General features: G+C 49.0%; 1 protein-coding gene across 5 annotated transcripts in view; it reads left to right on the top strand.

Moving 5' to 3' along the window:
- The window catches only part of LOC136959874 (copine-8), a 51,137-nt gene that overhangs the window by 22,648 nt on the left and 4,779 nt on the right, over positions 1–23,710 (top strand). For 2 of the 5 annotated variants that reach the window (XM_067254082.1, XM_067254083.1), the window contains exons 6-16: positions 1,598–1,674; positions 8,382–8,445; positions 8,587–8,690; positions 9,220–9,324; positions 11,119–11,163; positions 12,064–12,139; positions 15,360–15,413; positions 15,615–15,676; positions 21,338–21,384; positions 21,928–22,109; positions 22,671–22,798. In XM_067254082.1, coding sequence (XP_067110183.1) covers positions 1,598–1,674; positions 8,382–8,445; positions 8,587–8,690; positions 9,220–9,324; positions 11,119–11,163; positions 12,064–12,139; positions 15,360–15,413; positions 15,615–15,676; positions 21,338–21,384; positions 21,928–22,109; positions 22,671–22,798 — 944 coding nt within the window. Of the gene's footprint in view, positions 1–1,597; positions 1,675–8,381; positions 8,446–8,586; positions 8,691–9,219; positions 9,325–11,118; positions 11,164–11,304; positions 12,041–12,063; positions 12,140–15,359; positions 15,414–15,614; positions 15,677–21,337; positions 21,385–21,927; positions 22,110–22,670; positions 22,799–23,051; positions 23,117–23,710 lie in introns of those variants that run through there. The other 3 variants (XM_067254084.1, XM_067254081.1, XM_067254085.1) reach the window with 3 other exon arrangements.

Genomic DNA, 23,710 nt, shown 5'->3' with positions numbered 1-23,710 from the left:
CCCGCAATCATGGAAAATTACGGCAATTTTTCTCCTCCCCTGAAGGAGAGAACATGGAACGCTGAGATTAGAGACAGCACAGCAGGGGCTCCTCACTGTGTGATTTATAGACATGCTGCCACGCTGGTCCTTAGTTAAGATATCCACATGCTGCTCTTAGGTGGAGGTGAAGGATTATGGAAGAGACTACCACAACATCATAAAGCCCATTAGATAATGTACCGTTACTGGTCTGTGGTAAGGTAATGTTGAAATGAGAACTGGTCAGACAGCCTCTCTATCTGTGACCCACCATTACTATGGACTGTCTGGTAAGGCATCTGTCTGTGTGGATTCGGTGATAACGATGTAGTCACATTGTTCCTCCCTGAAGCAGGCAGGCAGCCTGAAAAATCCTGTTAGTCTTTTGCTACAGTCAGTTTGTCTCTCAGGCCCCTCAATTCTGGACCTGGTTTCCATAATTTCACAGACAATCTCGCCGGATAAACAACAGGTTCTTTAAATCAATCATCTCCGACTGGGAATGGCACAGTAGGCGTTCTCATTCTCTGCTTATCTGTAGTCCAGACCCTGGAGGAAACCCACTGCTGGGTAACAGCCATTACTGGAGCTACTGACTCTGGAGGGGGGCGGGACGGGCCCGTCGTCCAGGGGGAGACGGGCAAGAATGAGATGGGGAGAGAGATGGTGTGGGAAAATAAAGGCAGAGGGAGGAAGAGATAAACGGAGAGCGATGGAGGGACGGAGATAAATAGAGAGGAACAGAGAGACTTGGAGAGCAGGGGGAATACTAGAGGGATAGTACCTTGTCACTTGATTCTGTTTGTCATCCCCGAAGACAGGATCTGAGAATCCATTATGTTAGTGCTGATGTTTTTACCGTCAAGTCTGTGGTGGTAATCACTAGGATTCTCTCCCTTTATTCCCACCTCTCCACACAGCACACACACAACACACACAGCACACATACTTCCCTCTGTGTCATGTTTCATAAACTGTATTTTTTTTACCCACACTACAATACACCGTGTAGGTCAGGGGTGGGGAACCTTTTTTCTGCCAAGGGCCATTTGGATATTTATAAAATCATTCGGGGGCCGTACAGAATTATCAACTTAAAAATGTGCCTGCTATATTTGGTCAAACATTTAATGAACTCACCCCTAATGTGATGGCTGGAACCGTTTCTCTGTGGTGAGGTTTGTGATGTTAGCTGGCACGGATGCAGCCTGCTTTGATTAGGGGTGCATCGAACATTTCTTGGGGGGTATCATGATTACGGAAAGCGAAATCTTTTGGTACATTGGTACGCAACGCTGCGCGCCTCCACGGTCCTCTTCCACATATTAAAATAGTGCTGCTGCCAACGAATAATGCACCTAATAATATGGTTCCTGCAGTGCCATGGCGGGCCGGACCAAATTATTTTACCAAATGAGGGGTGGGGAACGTCGTACACCTACACCAGGTGTACACCAGTACACCTGGTGTAGGTGTACTGTGTTTGAACGTGAGTGTGGGAATGTTTGTTGCTGTGATAATCTGTAAACATCCCATATGAAGTGATCCATATATAACGCGTCCCTCCTCCCTGCAGGACTTCCTGGGCCAGGCCTACTGCACTCTGGGGGAGGTGGTGGGCTCCCTGGGCAGCCGAATGGAGCGGGCCCTGGGGTGAGTTGACTGTGGACCTGCTGTAGACGAGCACACTGCCTGGGAAGGATGGGCTGCTGGGGCTGGGGGGGTTGGAGAGTGGGAGGGGGGGGGTCATCCTGAACACACGTGTCACAGGAATCTCACACTCGCTAATGAGCAGCCACGCATGCACACACGTGCAGGAGCACACACACACAACCCCCCCTGCCTATCCTCCAAACACACAACCGCCCCACACACACAAACACACAACACCTCCCACACAAACCCAGCTACATACATATCTTCCCATGGTGTTGTGCGGACCAGTACCTTCTCCCTGAGAGTGGTTTCCTGGCATGCCTGCACACTGATTATCTCTTCCCATGCTACCAGATCAGGAGCGCCTTGATGAGTTACCCTAGATGGAAAATAAACATCTAAGGCAAATCTGGCAACCCCTCATCTGAAAGCAATAGGCAAATACCAAATCTGGCAACCCCTCATCTGAAAGCAATAAGCAAATACCAAACCTGATGTGTATTCTCTATCGCCTGGGCCTCCTCAGTCAGAGCTAGCGCTCCTCTTGGCTTCATTTCAAACGTGCTCCCTCGTCACCTGGTGTCGGGAGCCGTCGCTATGGTGATGGCGGGGAGCACCCCCCCCCCCCCCTCCTCGGAGAGTGCTGTGGTATTGAACCATTTGGGTTCCACTCCAAAGTGCAAAACCTTGTCAGCTCCCTTAGAGCCCTTCAGTCCCTCTGCTCCTCACCTCCTGTTCTCTTTCTCTCCCCCTCACACACACACACACAATACTCACTATCACGCACACAAACATACTCACTATCACAGACACACACACACAGTTGAGATGGTCTTATTTCTATCTCTATTGTGCTCCAACAGGATTGATGGACAGATATTCATGACGGTGGCATCTGCATCATGTACCCAGAATAGCTGAAGAGGATGAGCATGAGGCTGACAGAAATCTGACTTAGTCATTACATGTGTGTGTAGCCATTAACGTCCAGGTTCTGAGGTACATGCAGCTGCTGTGCCAGGCTGAGCTGTCTCCTTCCTGTGGTGTGTGTTTCTCAATGAGAAGCTAATGTAGTCCGGAAACACCAATCTGTCTATCTATCACCTGTGATTAGGATGATGAGATGAGCTGTCTGCAGTCTGCAGCTATTTAGGTACTCTGTTTGATTGTTCACATGGCTGTCAAGCTGAGGGGAGCGGAGGTGGGTGTGCTGGCTGGGGCTAGAGCTGGGTTAGGGGTTGGGGGCTGGGGCTGGGGCTAGAGCTAGGGTTGGGGGCTTGGGCTAGAGCTAGGGTTGGGGATTGGGGCTTGGGCTAGAGCTAGGGTTGGGGGCTGGGGGTTGGGGGTTGGGGCTAGAGCTGGGTTAGGGGTTGGGGGCTGGGGCTGGGGCTAGAGTTAGGGTTGGGGGTTGGGGCTAGAGCTAGGGTTAGGGGTTGGGGGCTGGGGCTGGGGCTGGGGCTAGAGCTAGGGTTGGGGGCTGGGGCTAGAGCTAGGGTTAGGGGTTGGGGATTTGGGCTAGAGCTAGGGTTGGGGGTTGGGAATTGGGGCTTGGGCTAGAGCTAGGGTTGGGGGCTGGGGGTTGGAGGGTGTGGCTGGGGGGTGTGGTTGGAGGGTGTGGCTGGGGGGTGTGGTTGGAGGGTGTGGCTGGGGGGTGTGGCTGGGGGGTGTGGCTGGGGGGTGTGGTTGGAGGGTGTGGCTGGGGGGTGTGGCTGGGGGGTGTGGCTGGGGGGTGTGGCTGGGGGGTGTGGCTGGGGGGTGTGGTTGGGGGCTGGGGGCTAGGGGCTGGGGGCTATGGTTGGAGGGTGATGCAGATGGGGGTGGGGGGGTCTGGAAGGAAACTGTTCCTCTCGTCAGACACACACCTGCACCCCAGCATCACAGGGGGGACCTTTAACAACCTTAATTACAGCTAATTACACTGTTCAATCAGCCCGCCAACTGACGTGAGGGAGTATGTGTGTGTGTGTGTGTGTGTCTGCGCGCGTGTGCAGGAAGGACTCAGCGACGGTCTATTTAGAGAGCTGTCAGTGGTCAGTCAGAGGCATGTTGACGTGTACAGTAAAGTGTACCTTTCTGCCTGCATATCCAGTCATGTCAACATCTTTGCAGGTGTAGATGTGTGTGTGTGTGTGTGTGTGTGTATGTGTGTGTGTTTATGTGCCGTGTGTGTTTGAGCTGCATGCGTTTGTTTATGTGCGGTGTGCTCTTTGTATGTTTGTGTGAGTTTCTTTTTGCTGTGTGTGTGTGTGTGTGTGTGTGCACACTATGTACTGTGTGTGTGTGTGTGTGTGAGTATGACTATTTCTCTGTGCTTTGGCATCTTACACTAGTCTCTAACTAGCAGCCAATCATCTTGGAGGCACATACTGAGAGACGTTCCACAGAGAAGTCATGAGGGTTCCATTGCCAGCGGTCTTTCATGGTGACATCACAGTAGACCTTCTGATTGGTCAGAGTAAAGAAGGGGGTGGGATAACGAGGTCAGCGGAGCTAGTATAGACAGAGGTCAGGAAAGAGGGGGTTTGTGTAGGAACAGGAATAGACTTGTTCAGTGATTCATCTAATGCTACACATGCTCTGTACGACAACTGTCTGAGTGCTATACGGTGTATGTCTGTTGTGAAGGTTGGTATTTTATAATTGTGGATACCTGAGCTGTTCTCTCTCCTTCCCTCCTTCATCACTTACATACGCCCCCACTTAACACTTTTGTTACGCATAAAAAAAATAACACTTGAGTTAAGTAAATTCTGTCAGAGCGTTTTGCATTTGATTTCCATATATTACCTCTAACATTTCCTCTCTCCAACAACTCCGGTAATGAATTTCAAATGTGTCCAAAAAAATGTATGGGCTCTTGAATATTCAATAAGCCCATTTATGACAGAGGCCGTTAATCCTAACGCTTCTCCATCATCTGGGCCTTAGCTGAGACCAGAGGCGCATAGCAGCCTCACAGAGCACAGAGCACACAAACTGTGTGTGTGTGTGTTTCTGTGTGCCTTAACATGTGGGTATTTGCATGCATGTGTTTGCGTGTGTATATTTACATTTACATTTAGTCATTTAGCAGACGCTCTTATCCAGAGCGACTTACAGTAAGTACAGGGACATTCCCCCGAGGCAAGTAGGGTGAAGTGTCTTGCCCAAGGACTCAGCGTCAGTTGGCATGACTGGGAATCGAACTGGCAACCTTCGGATTACTAGCCCGATTCCCTCACCGCTCAGCCACCTGACTCCCCCATATTTGTTGCCGATCCTAGATTTGGAGCCCATGCAGACATTCCGTGTGTCCTGTAGACTGAGTCAGTGAAGAACAGCTGGACAGCAACAACAGTGCACCCTTCCTTAGCTCCTGGGTGACAGGCTTCGAGGATCACATGGAGGCAGGAGGGTGGGGCCAGGTCCCCTCTCTCCTGGGTGGAGATAATTGTGACGCGGCTCTTAAGAAGGCAGCAGGGCTGCCGCCAGGGCGGCCCAGTGTTAATTATCCAGCTCTCTCCAGATGCTGATTGCAAATCCATGTGTTTTGATTAGAGCTTTCAGAAGTGTCTATCTTTCTCTGTCTCTCGTTGTATCTCTCTGTCTTCCTCTCTTTCTCACACTCCTCTCTGTCTCATTCTCTCTCTCTCTCTCTCTTTCGGTCTCTCTCTCTCTCTTTCGGTCTCTCTCTCTCTCTTTCGGTCTCTCTCTCTCTCTCTCTCTCTCTCTCTCTCTCTCTCTCTCTCTCAATACACTGAAATGAGGGAGGAAGAGAGATATTGAGACTGACACCTCTGTTCTCTCAGTCTACCAGGGAGCAGACAGATAGTGAGTTACAACAGATTTCTATGACTTGATTGCTGTTGAGGAAACGATTTGATTGTTTTCTATTCCATGTGGAGTTGTTCCAGTGCCCAGACAGCTGCTGGGGTGTATACTGGTACATATTCACATCTTCGCTTTATAGTTCCCATAAGACTAGTCTTCAGACAATGTGTGTCTTTGGACTATCTACTGTCTCTCTCTCTCTCTCTCTCTCTCTCTCTCTCTCTCTCTCTCTCTCTCTCTCTCACTCTCTGTGTCTCTCTCTCTCTCTCTCTCTCTCAGAATGACATTTTCACTCCCTCCAATTTGTTGAAATACATGAGCATGCTTTTGGAAATAATGAGCAGAGATATATATTCAATATATTCACTAGCCCCTGTGGGCTTCTCAGATTCTCCCACCCGTTAGAGTTGTCATGGAGACACCGGCTCCTGGTTCTGGGCTCTTATTTCCCAGGTCAGTGTCTGTGTGTGTGTCTGTGTGTGTGTGTGTGTGAGAGATGCATCCATTAAATCTGTGTATGAGCGTGTGTTTCCTGTAGGTTTCACTTGTAAGAGAGAAATAAGAGTAGAGAGTGGTAAAATGTGTGTTGTGGGAACTAGTCACTGTACTTCTGTTTGTGGTACAATGAGGAGAGATGATGAGAAAAGGTGGAGAGACAGAGCGAGCGTGTGTGTGTGTGTGTGCGTGTGTGTGTGTGTGTGGGTGGAGGATGGGTTTAGATTCATAAGAAAGACAGAATGACAGGAATGACACTTATCTTGATCAAATTGTGCTAACTATTAATTAAGAACTTGAAGTGGGTCAGATACAGGGAAGGTATAAAAACAAGAAGTTTTACAGTTAGAAACACGAAGAGACTGTTAGCTAGTTATTTAGTTTTCTGTAACTTTGATGACAGGAATATGTTTGGTTGTGGAAGAGTGAATGTGACAAAGAAAACGTCTAGAATTTAGATTTATCGTACAGTGCAGACCTGCTTGTCATAATGAATTTGCTTTCTCGGCTGTAAAAGCAAGCAAGCCACACCACACACACTCACACACACGCACACACACACACACACTCTATCTAATTAAATGTCTGTACAGTGTTTTTTTGTTTGTCAACGTACACAAGGACCCATTCCGTTAGTATTTTGTGATTTGCAAAAGCACTATAATGGACATGCTGGATTAGAGGTGTGTGAGAGAGAGACAGGAAGAGAGAGACAGGAAGAGAGAGAGATAGAGAAAGGGGGAGGGAGGGAGCAGGGGGGGGAGGTTAAGTATTGGCGCTGTGGTTCATAAAATGGAAGTGGCAGAAAATGTGCTGATCCAGTTAGGCAGCAATCAGCTTCAGCTGGAATAGCTGCGTTTACACAGAGTAGCTGTTTGGCTCAAGGTTAAAGTAGCACTGCCTTCAGCTCAATGGAGCTGGAATACCTGTCTATTACTGTGGCCACTCTCCCCTGACCTGGCCTCTGGGATACGCACACAGGTTTGTATAGGCACAGCTTTCACACAGCTACACACATGGACACACACACACGTACTGTACAGACACACACTCTGTGTGCACATAAGGAAACAGTGCGCACATACTCATATAGTACATGACTTTTCTTTAATGTCTCTACAATAGCGTTCTACACTGTTATCCTGTGGTGAAACAGCCTGTAAATACTGGTTGTTTGTGTAATCCTCTTATAGAAGACAGGTCCCTTAGCTGAATGTGTGAGGAACTAAGTGTAGGAAATGAGCCTCCTTTCAATTGACTGTGGGCTTCAATAATCCTGGCATGGGCAAGATTAGAATAGAACACATACACAAGCATGCATGCATGCATAGAGAGACACACACCCACAAGAGACACACACATAGTTCATCTGTCTCTGTCTGTCTCCAAGTCTGGGCTATTTCCATCCCCAATTAGAGTAATTCTCTCCATCATAAACCACCTCTGGTTTTTAAGGCTCAATCAGGCCTCAATCTGCTCAACTGCCAATGAAGCGTTCTCCTAACATAACCAACGGAGAATGGACGTCTGCCACAGGAGATGGGCTCATTTTCATGGTGGGTTTGGAGGTAATGGACGTGGAACTGATTACCTTACCTTCTCCAGACCCCCTGGCTCAAGTATGAAAGGACTCTGAAACTGGGAGTTCTTCACTGTGGTTCACCGTGGCTTAAAATAGACAACTGCTCATCAGATAGAAAGCAGACACACAATGGAAGTGTAAGGATCCATTTCCCCGATAGCTGTGTCATCCAGAGGCCTTGTCCCTCACCGCTGACTAGCTGCATCCGGATGGGGCTCCCTTCACACAAACAGGGGTCCGCGACCTCAATTTCAGGCTTCCTAAATAAACGCCTCAGTCAATTTCTGCTGCTCGGAATTCTTCTTCTTCTACAGGTATACTCATCAGTAGCTTGGCCTTGGTTCTGAGGAGTGGCCGTTGCGAGCTACAGATCGTTTATGTGTCTCTAGATTCTTGCCAGGCTCCAGTGGTTCTTTTCAAACCCTTTCATATTGAAGTATTAAGACGACGGGATGGAGACTTGGACAAATTGTGTTGTTTATGGTTTTTGGGGGCTTAGAAAATGTGGTGTGTCTAACTAGATGTATCACACACACACAAACACACAGGACTCTTTGTGCTCCACAAATATTACTAGAACTCTCTAGTTCTGGACTTTTCCATGAGGTGATGGGTGTGTTTCCTGTAGGGTTCACAGAAGACATGACACACAGTTCTGAGTCTAAAGCAATCGTTCATGACCAGTACAGGGTGTGAAAGATGTGGTTTGCCTCAGAGTTAATCCGTCTGGGACTTTTCCAAATGAGTGACCCGTACCCTGGCGTGGGTCCTGGGAGAGCAGGAGCTGATGAACGTGTGTCTGTGCATTGTTATGCAGGGGCATACCCAATAAGAAGTGTGGGACCATCATCGTCAAGGCTGAAGAGCTAGGCAACTGCAGGGTGAGTGTGGATCATAATATTTCAGTTTGTTTATTTACTGGAACTGTGCACATGACCCAAGACTCCACCCCCATCCCCCACAACCCAGGATACACACATGCACACATACTCTGAATCGCTTATTCTTCATCTATCCACTAGGAATCAGTGATGATGCAGTTCTGTGGCAACAAATTGGACAAGAAAGATTTCTTTGGCAAATCCGACCCTTTCCTTGTCTTCTACCGGAGCAATGAGGATGGAACGTGAGTCCACACCTCTATCAAATTCTGTCTTCCTCTCCTCCACTCGCATCCCTCCATCACTCCCCTGTGGGTATGGAGGAAATTAGTTTGTATTGAATTCCTTTAGGTAAACATCTAGCTTTTGTATGTGCCTGTGAGTGTGTGTGTGTCAGTGCGTGTGTGTCAGTCCATGTGTGTGTGTGTGTGTGTGTCCTGCAGGGACTTTACTCCTCAGCCGTGTCTGCCAGGTCAGATAAGGAGCTCACACACACTGATTTAATGGATGAATCACACACAAGCCTAGTGCAGTGTGGGCAACTGGTGCACAGGGCAGGGAACCAGGGAACTAGTAAACCAGGAAACCAGGGAACCAGGGAACCAGTGAACCACTGAACCAGGGCACTAGTAAACCCAGATTAAGATCACAGTGCTGTAGGTTCTCAGTCAGGGTTCTCTCTAGGAGGTGAGCTGATCTTACTCCTGGGAGGTTCTCCATCCTCATCCTTGGAACTAATGTGTCTGTGTGTGTGTATGTTTGTGTCTCCCTCAGGTTCACCATCTGCCATAAGACCGAGGTGGTGAAGAACACTCTGAACCCAGTGTGGCAGGCCTTCAAGATCCCAGTACGAGCTCTCTGCAACGGAGACTATGACCGGTGAGGTTCTGGTCATGGTGTGTGTGTGTTTGTGTGTGTGTGTGTGTTTATGTGTGTGTGTGTTCTCTCCCTGTGAAGCATGTCCTTCTCTCCAGTCGTCAGAGCTGCCAGCTCTGGCACCCCCAGCCTCTGATTGGTGGACTGAGCTGCCCCTGCTGCATTGATTGGAGCTGGGCTCCTCTTCTTTGTGCCGGGGTTAGTTAGAGAGCGCTGTTATCTGTGACTGGGAAACACTCACAAAACACACACACACACAGACACGTGTGCACATTCTCACACACACACACACACACACACACACACACACACACATTGCTGGTGTGTGTAAGGGCTGGTGGGTGGGGAGATAAGGGACAGGCAGGGGAAGCAGAGCTTAGAGAGCCAGCCGTAGCCGATCTGGGTGTCCTACTGAAAGCTCTGCTGATGGACTCCTGTTAGCACTGCAACTCTCTATCTCTCTCGCTCTGTCCCTCTCTCTCTCTCTCCCTCCCTCTCTCCACGCATAAACACTCAGGCAAGCACACACACACATGCGGAGGCACGCATACACACCTACACACGCATGAGTGCTCACACACACACGCATGCATTGCATGCATGCACACACACAAGCCCTACAAGCCCTTAGGGATCACAGACAGAGCAGATATATATTGTCTGGTCTGTCGACTCATCACTCTCCTGTCAGAGCCTCAAACAGCAGCAAATCAGTAATTGTTTCTCTGAGATAAAACATTTCAGTATGTTAGTATGAGCTGTCCTCCCCTTCCTTTGATCCCTCCAGCCTTCCCTCCTTTCACTCAAGCTCTCTGCACTAGCTCTTCACCTCCTTTTCTACCTCGCATCACCCCCTCTCCTCCATCAGGACCACCTACCTTGCCCCCCCCCCCCCCTTCTCCAGCTCTCTAGAGTAGCACCTCACCTCCTACCCCCCACATGTTGATCTTCAATTGTAGTCTCTCATCGCTGCTCTTCTCTCCTCTTCCTCTCCTCTTCCTCTCCTCTTCCTCTCCTCTTTTCCTCCATCTCCTCTGCTCTCAGGTATGTAGTGTTTCCACGTCTAATGACTAGCTCTTGTTCAGTGCTTCTGTTCATCCTGCTCTCAAAAAACTCTGATTTCGTGTTCCTGTTCCTGTGGAGCCTCTGTATTTCAGAGCCCACAGCTGAAATTGAGGCAGATTGAATTGCAGCTTACGGGTGAATAACAATGTCAGAGTCGCCTTACTCTCTCCCTATCTCTCTCTTTCTCTTTCTATCTCCGCTCACTCTCCCGATTTCCATCTGGCTTTCCTCTCTCTCCCCTCTCTTTTTCTCTCTCGTTCCTTCTCTCCGTCTCTCTAGCTCTATATTTCTCCCTCTCCCTCCATTCTTGTGTGAAGGAACAGACTCTCATCTCAGAGAAAATCATCTGTCTGTTTGAGGGGGCGGAAGATAGCGTGATAACACTACATATCTTTCTCATACAGACTATTCCCTTATTTTTCATCCCCTCTGCCCACAAAAGATTGCAAAAATAGATATGGGGGGGAGGTCAAATTCATTTTTATCTGGCATTACCACTGCTTAAGTGTTGATGAATGGTTATGTATGGTTATAGTTGACATATGTCTTTTCATTTCGAAGGCGCATACACCCTTCATGTCATATACATAATGATAGTTTGTATACTACTTTCTAACTGAAGTAGATCAGTCTCTCACATTTTGAGTAATAATTTAACATCAATATTGTACAGGATGTTGCCAGGGCAAGTGTCTCGTCTTAACAAGGTCGTTCCTGTTCCTCTCTCAACAGAACGATCAAGATCGAGGTGTACGATTGGGACAGAGATGGAAGGTAGTTCACATTTAAAAATCGATCTGCATGAATGAAACATACATTAAACAGGAATCGTCTTTAGTTGCTTATTCATGGGGAGTTGCAGTATGTAGGGAAATATGATCTTGATGACATGGGACTGATTCTACTCTGTTTTTCTAGAGGGTAAGGCAGTTGGATGAGGATTGATGTTGATGGACTGAGAGTTCGTCGGCCCGTGCCTGTCCAAAGAGGAAATTACATCATGAGTGTCATTGTTTCACAGCACAGGGTCTAGTACTAGTGGGAGGTCGTTTAGATGTGTTTAAAGGGTTTAAACACTTTAAGGGTCACCACTTTTGGGAATGCTCCATTTGTTAAATCCAGCAGCCCAGAAGTATTTTGACAAAAGACACTTTTTTCGTTCTCTTACTCCTTCTCTTGTATCCTTCTTTATCTTGGTTAGAAACACACTGGTCTTGGTTAGAAACACACTGGTCTTGGTTAGAAACACACTGGCCTTGGTTAGAAACACACTGGTCTTGGTTAGAAACACACTGGTCTTGAATTTCTAAGCTGTGAAAATGTGTCTGTCAAAGAAGCCCCAAATGACTGATTGTAAATGACTGACATAAATGTGCCATAGAATTATAATCAAAGCCCTTTTGAATGACACACTGTTAATGTCTCTCTTTATTGTTAAGACCTATAATGGCCTCTGATTAATTATCTAAGTCTGTCACTAATCTCAGCAAACACACATGTATCCAGATTCTGTCACCGGCTCCTCAGTTTTTATTCTGTTTGTCTACTTAATGAGATTTGAAATGCCACCAGTATATGAAGACATTTTCTACTTTATAATGTGTCATCTAAACTTAATTCTGGAAAATCTGTATGTATGTGTGTATTTGTATGTGTGTGTGTGTGTTCTGTTTTTAGCCATGACTTCATAGGAGAGTTCAGCACCAGCTACAGAGAGCTTTCACGGGGACAATCACAGTTTAACGTGTATGAGGTGAGTGCTGTGTGCGTGTGCGTGTGTGTGTGGGGGGGGGGGGGGGGGGGGGGGGGGGGGGGGGGGAACCTGGGTGCCTCCCAGAGCCAGCCAGCCCAGTGAGGCAGGTCTACATGTGAGGGTGGATGAGGAACAGTGATCACCCAACTGAGTCACCACTCAACTGGGCCACAGAAACACTTCCTGATTAAATAAAAGAAGCAGCACAATGGCACACAGTTATTCTAAATTCACTGGCTGTTTGTCAAATGACACCTACACACAAGCACACACACACAGGTAATGGTGTGCCGTCATAGATAGAGGGTCTCTGGCTGTTACAATCTATCATCATTTCTCAGTCTGTATTGTCCTCCATGGCTGATTGTGGAAGGCCTGGTGTTTCCACTCAGTTCTCGTAAGTGTGGGTGTAAGTTTGACCTTAATCCATCTCAGGGTTTTTCCTGGGTCAAAATGGGTCTTCGGTGCTCCAAAAAATATATATATATGTATTCTTTTTTTCTAATCAGTGTATTTATTCCCAGGTGTTTTGCACCCCCCCCCCCCTGTAATAGTCTAATAGCTAATGTAATATTGCACATATTTTCGTCCTATTTCCCCTAAAGCAATAGAGTTAGGCTACTTAAAGACACCTTACATTCATAAAGTATGCTCTAAATGGCATAAATGCTGCCAATTAATAATTGACGTAACAATTTATTGTAAATGGTCAGTAGTAGCCTAGCCTATCGATTAAGGTAGGCCACTCTGAAGCATGTACACTGCCTGCTTCATTTGATCTTGATAGGCTAAGTATTCTGTAGCAAATAATAACAATAAACCCACTTTTATTAATTAAAACTACTTCAGCATAATAATGCACCTAAAATACAAACCTGAGCAAGGGCAGCAATCGCTATCGAATCAACATACAATTTAGCTAGCAGGGGAAGAATACAAACAACAAAAATCACCAGTTAACTTGATTTAAATTTGCAAGAACTATAGACTTATACAATAACAGGCTTAACACGCAATCTCAACTGCGGTGTGAAGCTCGTGTCCGTGCAATTCTCCAACAAGCACTCTAACAATCACTGCTGATAGACTGCCTAAAATGTTGTACAGCCTGATTTCTGATACCGTGGCGGCAGAAATGTAGCCATAGAGGAAACACTGCACTATATATTATCATTCCAGGTTAAGAATACCAATGGAGGCTGCGTTGGAAATCGTAAATAAAACTTTTGTCAGCATTTTGAGTAGAAATTTCATTTGCATTTGTACAGGTGTACTCGTGCACGTCGGGCTGGCCCTCGCAGCGGAACGACAATTCTTCGCGCACCTCAAAGTTGCGTATTGATCAGACAAGAAGACACGCTTATCAACTCGATTACTATTGATCAAAACAGAACGAGGGTTCCACCTGTAGCCTACATGAAACATACTATTGAGAACATATTCGCTGACATGCATTGCAACGGCTTTGGCACGCGCCAAACTTTTCTGTATGCAGGAAAAACCCTGCCATCTGCTTACAGTCATCACAATGCTAAGCACATACACTCTCACACACACGCATATACTACACACACGCACGTGCAAATAGTATGCACACACACACATATAGTACACACACAGCCAGATCAAAAGTGTTATCGGACTCTCGTCTCATCTGTGTCTCAGTTGACTTGATGTGACGTCCTCTCGTGCTAGACCACCAGGCTGACAAAACACACAAGACACCAACTGTCACTTTCTCTGTGTGTGTGTGTGTGTGCGCCCATCGGGGTTCCTTTACCTGCGTACGTCTGTGTGTGTATTTGTTTATGTGTACATGTATCTACACACAGTGTCCTTGTGTTTTGGTACGTTGCACAAAAGACTAGCAATCATAGCTTCACCTTCAGGATGTCCGAGCCTCTGGTTGCTCTACAGTGAGGCCAGATACGCATATCGTCAGCCTGGGAGTGTGTCCTCCTCTCCTCCCCTCCTCTCTCCCCTCCTCTCTCCCCTCCTCTCTCCCCTCCTCTCTCCCCTCCTCTCCTCCCTCCTCTCTCCCCTCCTCTCTCCCCTCCTCTCTCCCCTCCTCTCTCCCCTCCTCTCTCCCCTCCTCTCTCCCCTCCTCTCTCCCCTCCTCTCCTCCCTCCTCTCTCCCCTCCTCTCTCCCCTCCTCTCTCCCCTCCTCTCTCCCCTCCTCTCCTCCCTCCTCTCTCCCCTCCTCTCTCCCCTCCTCTCTCCCCTCCTCTCTCCCCTCCTCTCTCCCCTCCTCTTTCCCTTCCTCTCTCCCCTCCTCTCTCCCCTACTCTACTCCCTCCCCTCCTCTCTCCCCTCCTCTTTCCCTTCCTCTCTCCCCTCCTCTCTCCCCTACTCTACTCCCTCCCCTCCTCTCTCCCCTCCTCTCTCCCCTCCTCTCTCCCCTACTCTACTCCCTCCCCTCCTCTCTCCCCTCCTCTCTCCCCTCCTCTCTCCCCTACTCTACTCCCTCCCCTCCTCTCTCCCCTCCTCTCTCCCCTCCTCTCTCCCCTACTCTACTCCTTCCCCTCCTCTCTCCCCTCCTCTCTCCCCTCCTCTCTCCCCTACTCTACTCCCTCCCCTCCTCTCTCCCCTCCTCTCTCCCCTCCTCTCTCCCCTACTCTACTCTCTCCCCTCCTCTCTCCCCTCCTCTCTCCCCTCCTCTCTCCCCTACTCTACTCCCTCCCCTCCTCTCTCCCCTCCTCTCTCCCCTACTCTACTCCCTCCCCTCCTCTCTCCTCTCCCCGGCGCGCTACACTGACCATACAGCTTCATTACATTTGGAAGTCCTGATTAAAATCCTGACATATTCACATGAGAACCTCCCCCAGGCTACAGAGTCAAGGCTGACTTCTTACACCTTCGTCAGGTGTCAGGATGAAAACAGCCCAGGGCCACCCAGAGATATTACAAGATGATCTGTGTGTGTGTGTGTGTGTGTGTGTTCGAGGGAGTGAATGAGAGAGACTGCTTTTCATTTCATTTATTTTTATCTCTTTTTATCTCTCTTTCTTCTCTATCACTCTCTCACACACACACACACACAAGGCTCACCCTTGACCTCTGCTGTAATCCGTGAGCATGTGCAGAGCGAGCCTCCAGCAGGAGTGGTAATGTGTGTGTGGTGGCGGAGGGCCGGCCAGCCTCCTTGAGTCTATACAGCCTGTACTGAGCTCAAGCCCCGGCCACAGATCAGGAGCTAACCAGCTACTTGAACTCCCTGCAGGTGGTGAATCCCAAGAAGAAAGGCAAGAAGAAAAAGTACCTCAACTCGGGAACTGTGAGTCAAGAACATTCTAGACCGTAATCTCAAACGCCCCTGTTGTGTCTGTGTGGAATCCGTCTGTGTACACACACAGTAGGTGTGTTTGGGATGTCAGGTGTGTTGCCAGACTACTGTACTACTAAGCCTGTTTGGTTTACACTGATCTACACGGAAACTCTTTATGTTTACACTTCACCCTGCCTGGGTTCTCCCCAGGTAACCCTGTTGTCCTTCCTGGTGGACATTGAAGTCACCTTCCTGGACTACATCAAAGGAGGGTAGGTGACCAGGCTGCATGCATGTTTGTGTGTGTGTGTGGGGGGGGGGGAGGGGGTGTGTTGGGGTGTGTGTGTGACTATCAGGTGGGTTTAATTGGGATGATGGGTGCTGAAGGTTCACAGTAGGTTAACAGTCGGCATCTTAGGTTACTATCAGAAGCCTCTTTCTGATTGGCTGTACTAACACTACTAGGAATGACCTTACTGAACGAATAACCCTAGAGGAATGTGGAGCGGACGCGAAAGAAAGGAGACAGAAAAAGATAGAAAGAAGACAAGGGGGGGGGGAAGAGAGAAAGGAGAGGGAGAGAGTGACAGGTGGTCTGATTGGATTTCAGGTGGAGAGTGTGCGCGTGTGGGCGTGTTTGAGCGTGCACGCCAGTGTGTGCGCCTGTGGGCATGAGCCCGTCCTCGCTTGCAGTGCGTGTGTGTGTGTGCGTGTGTGTGTGTGTGTGTGCGTGCGTGTGTGTGTGCGTGTGTGTGTGTGCATGCGTGCGTGTGTGTGTGTGTGTGTGTGTGAATGACTGAGTGTGTCTCGGGAGGACTGACAGCGTGCGGCCATGCGTGTCGGAAAGCTCGCCCACACGTTCCTTCTTTCATTAGACTCCCAGTGGGGAGGGAGACCAGGGGCAGCACCACAGACACACTCAGGCAGACTGCCCCGCCCCGCCCGGCCCGGCCCGGCCCGGCCCTGGAGCAGGCTGGGGGCCTGGCTGGTCTGCTGTGGATGGATGGATGGTCCCTGTAGAAGGATGCAGTGTGGAGGCCCTGGGTGTGGTCCGGAGGGGAGGGGGGGTGCATGCGTGTGTCCTCCCCAGACACCGAGTGCTACAGCTGGAGGTGCTGGATCAGGATGCTAGCCGGCTGTACTGCACGTGCAGGACTATATGGGTGCCTGTCTTTGCTAATGGAAATCACACCCTCAAGTTGTGTCCTAGTAAACTGAACCAGAACCATGCTCTACTTAACAGCACTTTCACAGTTTGTGGGGGGCTAGGGTGGGCTGTTGGACTGTGCTGTTTCCCTGCCTCAAGCCTAAATGGACTGTAATGGACCACTAGTGTTTTATAATGGTCTAACTGTTCTGCATGGTGAGTTTTTCGCATGTGTTTGTGTGTGTGTGTGTGTGTGTGTCGGAAACGTACTTATTTTAACCTGTATATGAACTGAGACCTTCTCCTCCTCTTATCTCACTAGGCCAGGCTGCAGGTTTGTGATGGACACCTGAAGGAGCGGGCCCTCATTAGCCAAGCAGGGCCATTCAGGACCCTCAGTGTGAATGGCAGCCATTGTCCTGGCTCATTGCATGCAGCTAATTGCTATCAGGGAATCAGGCAGCCAGTGGAGTGAGCGGGAGGCTGTGCTGTAGGAGGAGCAGCATGCTGAGGTGGACAGGTGGTGACGGCGCTCCTGTCTCCACCTGCTCTCCACAGCTGTGGCTGTGTGGGCTTCTGGACGCGGTGGCTTCTAGAAAGCTTCACGAATGCCCAGCGGTTGTCGGCAAAGCGGTCGTTTTCATGAGAGGCTGTGGAATGCTGTTGTCTGACTTTCGTTGACTCACAGCTCGTCTGTTCTCTAACCTCCCCTTAAAGGCTGCTAATCGTTGGATTGCAGCTCTTCAGCTTGGAAAGAAAGATAAACAGCTCTTGTTTGTTTGTGTGTTTTGTATTTTTCTTCCTATCTGAGTGGAGTCTGCTTCGTGAGCTTGTGCTCGTGTGCTGGTGTGTTTCCGTGGCGGTACAGGCAGGTCTGCCTGCCAGGGTTGTTGACAAGGCCACTCCTGCTGTGTGTCGTCTCTCTCTCCCCGCCCTCACCGGTAGGAACAAGCACGACTGATTATTTGTGCTTTGGAATGGGACTGAATTTGAACAGCACAACATCCCTCTCTCCTCTCGCCTCCTTTCCTCTCCTCTCGCCTCCTTTCCTCTCCTCTTCCCTCCCCTCCAGTACACAGACACCAGATACAGTAGATGGATAGTGCAGAGGATGAGGCCTGGGGACAGATGGACAGACGCCAGCCATGTCTCGTCAACAACATCTGTCTGTGAAGGGGCAGAGATCACATGACAACACCCCCGACCTCCAAAGACTGGCTCTGACCAATCTTGACTGGCCATGCGTGCACCCATTCTCAGTGTGACTCTACCAGAGCACAGCCAGGGCAGTGGCAGACAGACACCCACTGACCAAGCCCTGCGTAGTTCATGTGACTCAACACAGCCAGTAATATAACTCGACATTATCATGTCAATAATTCAATGGTATACGTGTTTGGCAGATGAGAGTGTGGCTGTGTGGATGTAGCGGTACATGCTTTACCAGAGAACAGCAACACTTGTCTCCCAAGGTTCCACTAGAGAAACCTTCATCTGTCTAATAAAGGCATTCCATGTTCCAGGTATGAACCTACTGGGGTGTTTAATGGCAGTGAGCGCCCTCCTCACCAGTCCCCCTGACAGCGCACTGCTTGGTAACATTGGTTCCCAGCAGAGTATACTTGGACCCACTGGGGTGCTAGCAGCAGGAGAGGATCGTTCGCAAACCCATCTCCTCCCTCCGTCACACACACACACACACACTCTCCTCCCCACCTCTCTCGGTCTATCCGTTCATCATCCCCCCTCTCTCTTCTGTCTCTCTTTTCATTCCTCTCTTTATATTTTGGTGCAGCCGATCATCAGCTGGCTCTCAGCCCGTTGCTGATTGGTTCCTTTCTGCCCCAGAGTTGATTGTACTGAGAGATGGAGAAAGGTGTCCCAGTTTGTGCCCCAGGTCACACCATGACACCGCCATGGAGACAAGTGTGTTTGTGTGTGTTTGTGAGGGCAGGTTTGTGTCTGCTTGTGCATGTGTGTGAGCAGGTGTGAGCAGGTGTGATTGATTGTGTGTGTGTGTGTCTGAAATAGTGTGTATGATGTTTGTGTACGAGCCTGCTCTGCTTCTGTCTGGGTGGATGTCAACTTGTTCTGACCCACTGCGCTGCCCCTCTGCTGTTCCTCTATACAACTCTGGGTAACATCACGCAACAGAGCTGCGTGATAAAACAAGTGTTTACTGTTGTTGTTCTGCAGTATCTCTCTCTCCCTAAATCTCTTTGTCCTCCTCTCTTTTTCATCCTCCCTCCCTCTCTCTCTCTCCCTCTCTCTCTCTCTCTCTCTCTCTCTCTTTCTCTATGACTCTCTCTCTCCAACCCAGGGTAAATGAATGAACACAAGCCACACATTTCTACAGGGCTTCTGTGTTGCTGACAAGGGAAGACTGATGATCCAATCAGATCTGAACTCACTAGCCTCAGCAGTACTGGTTTCAAATGGCTCAGATCACGGTGCCCGATAATGAGACAAACATGTTTTATTAGGGAAGCCATGCTCTTCCCAAACTGTTATTGGTAAATGTAAAAAAAATCAGATGAATAAGAGGTTCCCAGGTTAGTAAGATGTCTTTTCAGTGACAAGGAAAGTGCATTTCTGCTTCTGGAGAGAAACAGTCTTTACCACAAGATAGCATTCAGCACTCGCAGGCCATCTACATTTGAAAGTCAGCCAATTTTTTCTTCCACTAAACAGATTGACAGGGACATACACACTCACTCACACAGACATTTGGATGAAAGAGTGTATTTTAAGGTTTCAGTGAAGCTGAGCTTTAACAAACTGGCTTAATGTCTAGGAACACACATCACCGGGGGCAACGCCATCAGCCAATACACTGATGTTTCACTCTTACCTCATAGATCATTCTCATTTGTTATTGGTGCAGAGGCTACAGCTGGCCTTTGGATTGAAGCCTCTGCGTTCTGAAGTGGGTAATAAGACTGTCAGCCTTTCTCCATATTACAGACTTAACTAAGAACAGGATTCAACACAGAAAAGTGACCCATTTTACCTTCGCTCTTAAGGTGTAGTGAAGTGTGTCTGATGCTAGAATATGTGGCTACTTTCTGGTCATTTTAAGTTTGTTGTTTCTGTGTAGACAGAGCAGTGGTGGAGGACTGTTGATGTGCAATGTTGTTGGCCAGGAAGTGATGGCATATTCTTCCATCTGCCTCATGGCCACTCTTTCTCCTCTCTCGCTCTCTCTCTCTCTCTCTCTCTTTCTTCATCTCTCTCTTTATTCATCTCTCTCTCTCTCTCTCTCGCTCTCTTTCTTCATCTCTCTCTCTCTTTCTTCATCTCTCTCTCTCTCTTCATCTCTCCTTCTCTTCCTCTATATACTGTATTTTTGTTATTCATCTCTCTTCATCCATCTCTCCCTCCTTCCCTCCATCTTTCGTTTCCTCGTATTCTCTTCTCTCCATCTCTTTCTCTCTCTATATCCTCTCTTTTTTGTCTGTCTGCATGCGCTGAGCCAGATGGAATCTCTCACTGTGTGTGTGTGTTAGAGGTTATGCATAATTCAGAGTGTCAGGCCTCAGTCTGTCTCTGTCGGCACGAAACGTCGTAACAGAGTTGGGCATCTTCACAAACGCCTGTTCTGACCCTCCGTCTCTCTCTTTTTCCCCCTCTCCTTTCATTCTCTCTCACTCTTTTTTTCTTTCTCCCCCCTCATTCTCCTTTCTTTCCCCTTTCTCTCTTTTTTCCACCCTCCCCCTCACTCTCTCTTTCCTTCTCCCCCTTCCTCTCTCTCTCTTCGTCTCCCCCTCCTCCTGTCCTTGTTGACATGTCCCCCAGCCCACAGTCCCTTTCTGAGAATACTAAACGACATCTTCTGTCTAAGCTTTCATTGCCAAAGCGAACTAAAATATTGACTGTCCTCCTGCGACTGAATAATATAATACAGTGATAAAGAGTCTGGTTGAAGCACAGGACCTGCTCGGGCATGTCTGCGTCCTTCTGTCTGAAGGCGTCTCTTCATTCAGTCACTAGGGAACCCCCTAGAGGGAATACGTATGTGTTGGATCGACTGTTTTCCTCCCTTTACCATACCTCAACTCTGGCTCAAAGGGAGGGCTCTGCACAGCATAGCCAGGCTGAGGGACCTCAGAGTTGGACTGCAAGATGGCAGAGGGCCCCTAGCCCCCACCATCGCCCTGGGTAAACAGGCCTTTTCAGGTCTGGTTCACTGAGCTCTGTTGGCAGGTTGTGTTTCCCCTTCCCATGGCTGTGCAGGAGGACACGGCCATGGTGGCCTCTCAGAGCAGGACCCTGCAGAGATCTGCAGGGCACAGAGGGGCCACAGGAGTTGTGGAGAATGTTCTATTTTCCTCTAATTCACTACTATGAATATACCTAGAGAAGGATTGATGTTCAGCCTTCTATCTCTCTCTACTTTTTTTTTTTTTTTTTTTTTCGTTTTCTCCTCCCTCTCTCACATGCCTCTCTCTCTTTGCCTTTAGCTCTTTTTCTCTCTCTCGCGCCTTCTTTCTCATCTTGATTTCTAACTGTATCTTTGATCATCTCTGCTAGATTGTGTTTGCTATTCATTAGGATGATTGTTTGTTATGGTCATTACTGGGTGGCAGTCTGTGGGCGAGCAGCAGTTTATTAATAAACTAATTTCCTCCCTCTTTTCTTCCGCTCCTTTCCCTCCCCTCCTCTCTCTCCCTCCTCCCCTCCTCTCCCTCCCCTCCTCTCCCTCCCCTCCCCTCCTCACCCTCCTTTCCCTCCCCTCCTCTCCCTCCCCTCCTTTCCTCTCGACTCTCCCTCTACTTTTGTCTTCCAGCACACAGATTAACTTCACCGTGGCGATTGATTTCACCGCCTCAAACGGTAAGAGACCGGCCCTCGTCTCCCAGGCTCAACAGAGTGGTATTTAAATGTATGCTAATGAGGAGGAAAGCCTCCTCCTAATAGGCCCCTCCATCATCACAAAGGCTTACACTCTTAATGGTGTAACAGAGACGATGAGCTCTGATTGGACAGCACACCCGCCTGCTGTAGCAGCAGCTGTGGCCGGGCCCTGCATGCTCCGGGGAGGTCTCTACGATCAGGAGACAGGCTCGGTCGTCAGAGCAGCTCGCTTGCTGTGCTGCCGGGACCTGCAAGCTTGTTTGCGTGATCAGGCAGGGGTGTCCTGAATGTACGTCTGTAGTCGGACATTGGAGAAAGGCCCACAGTTCATATATCGGCCGTGCTGCAACCACAGAAGCACAAGGTTAAAGACGTCGTGGCACTATCAACCTGTCCCCGTAGCCGTAAACAATGTTATTTTATAGAGCCCTTTGAAATCCATTTGCTGGATTTCTCCACTGGACCTCTCTACACCTCCCTCAACAGGACTGTGTGATAGTTATGTGTTGCTGTCCGTGGCAGGTAACCCAGCTCAGCCCACCTCGCTCCACTACATGAGCCCGTACCAGCTGAACGCCTACGGTATGGCCCTGAAGGCTGTAGGGGAGATCATCCAGGACTACGACAGTGACAAGATGTTCCCCGCCCTGGGCTTCGGAGCCAAGCTGCCCCCGGACGGGCGGATCTCCCACGAGTTCGCCCTGGTGAGGAGTGAGGGAGGAGGAGCAGGGAAGAGAAAGAGGAGGAGGGAGGGAGGTGGAGGAGGGAGGGAGGGAATAGGAGGGAGAGGATGCAGAGGTGGAGAGAGGAGGGAGGGAGGGAGCGAGGGAGGAAAAAGGTGGGGGGAAGGGGAGGGAGGGAGAGAAATGAGAGAGGGAGAGGGAGTGGTGAAAGAGGAATGGAAGGAGATGGGGAGGATGGAAATAGCCACAGTTTCAGCATCGATTGAACCCTGTTTACCTCTCCCTCTCTTTCCGTCTCTCCCCCCTTGGTCTCACTCTGGTTGCATTGGAATTAGTGAAAGTACTGTACTTCAGCCTTCTGTTTACAACTGTCCATTTCACCTTCTCTGTGCTTCCTCTGAATGGTATTGATGACTGCTATCACCTCCTCTCCTGCCTCCCTCCTCTCCTGCCTCTCTCCTGCCTCTCTCCCTCCTCTCCTGCCTCTCTCCTGCCTCCCTCCTCTCCTGCCTCTCTCCTGCCTCTCTCCCTCCTCTCCTGTCTCCCTCCTGCCTCTCTCCCTCCTCTCTGTGGTGTGTGTAGAATGGGAACCCCCAGAACCCGTACTGTGCAGGGATAGACGGTGTGATGGAGGCCTACTACCAGAGTCTGAAGTCTGTCCAGCTGTACGGGCCCACCAACTTCTCTCCTGTCATCAACCATGTGGCCAGGTAGGGATCTAGGACACACACACAGACTGAAAAGTCTCACTTTCCTACATTGTATAAGCCCATACACATCTGTCCGTGTGTAATAGCATGTCTGTTATGATCTTCATTTGATTTAGATAGCATTCCCCCTGATAGACTATCCAAGCACAGCGATGACAGTACCAGAGAGCCCAATCTCATGATTTCTCCCATAATCAATACTGGCTAAGGTGGCTTGGACACAGGTATTGATTGGTTGTCTTCTGTATTTGAGAGAGAGAGAGCGAGAGGGAGGGTGAACTGGTTTGGAGAAATGTTTGTCGTTATGAACCTGTTGGGCTCTGGAGAAAACGGATGAGGTATGCACGCACACGCATTGAACAAAATTAGAACAGCTAGCGAATTACTTGCCAGTGATTTGTGTTTACTTGAATCAGATTCTAAAGCAAATCCTCTGGGCTGTGAAAAGGCATTACCACAACTGTCAGGATCCCTCTCTTTTACCATCACCTCCCTCATTCCGTAAGAGCTATCATAGCTACAGTGCTGTGCTTTAATTAACCTGCAAACACTCCTGTTTGTGTGAGAGAACTTTGAGTACAGTACATGTCTCTCTCGCACACACACACATACTCACACACAGTCATCGAACTTTTGCGAGTTTCCCTTAATGAAGCTAACTTGTTGTCAGGGGGCTAAACATCAGCGCCTGTCATCTGTGTGCGTGGGTGTGTGTGTGTGTGTGTGCCTGCACTCACTTGCATGTGTGTGTGTGTTTCTACACATCTGATGCACATTAATTTCTCAGAAAACACACACTTTAAGCCCAGAGAGAGTGATATCACAGGTTTCCAGAGGGGCGAAATGCTAATGAAGAACATCCTGGCAGACTAGGAAGAACCACATGTTCATAACAGCCATGTTGTCTCTTGT

The sequence above is a fragment of the Osmerus mordax genome, chromosome 17, assembly GCF_038355195.1.
Source record: "Osmerus mordax isolate fOsmMor3 chromosome 17, fOsmMor3.pri, whole genome shotgun sequence".
Lineage (NCBI taxonomy): Eukaryota > Metazoa > Chordata > Actinopteri > Osmeriformes > Osmeridae > Osmerus > Osmerus mordax.
This window is presented reverse-complemented; position numbering and strand designations above follow the sequence as displayed.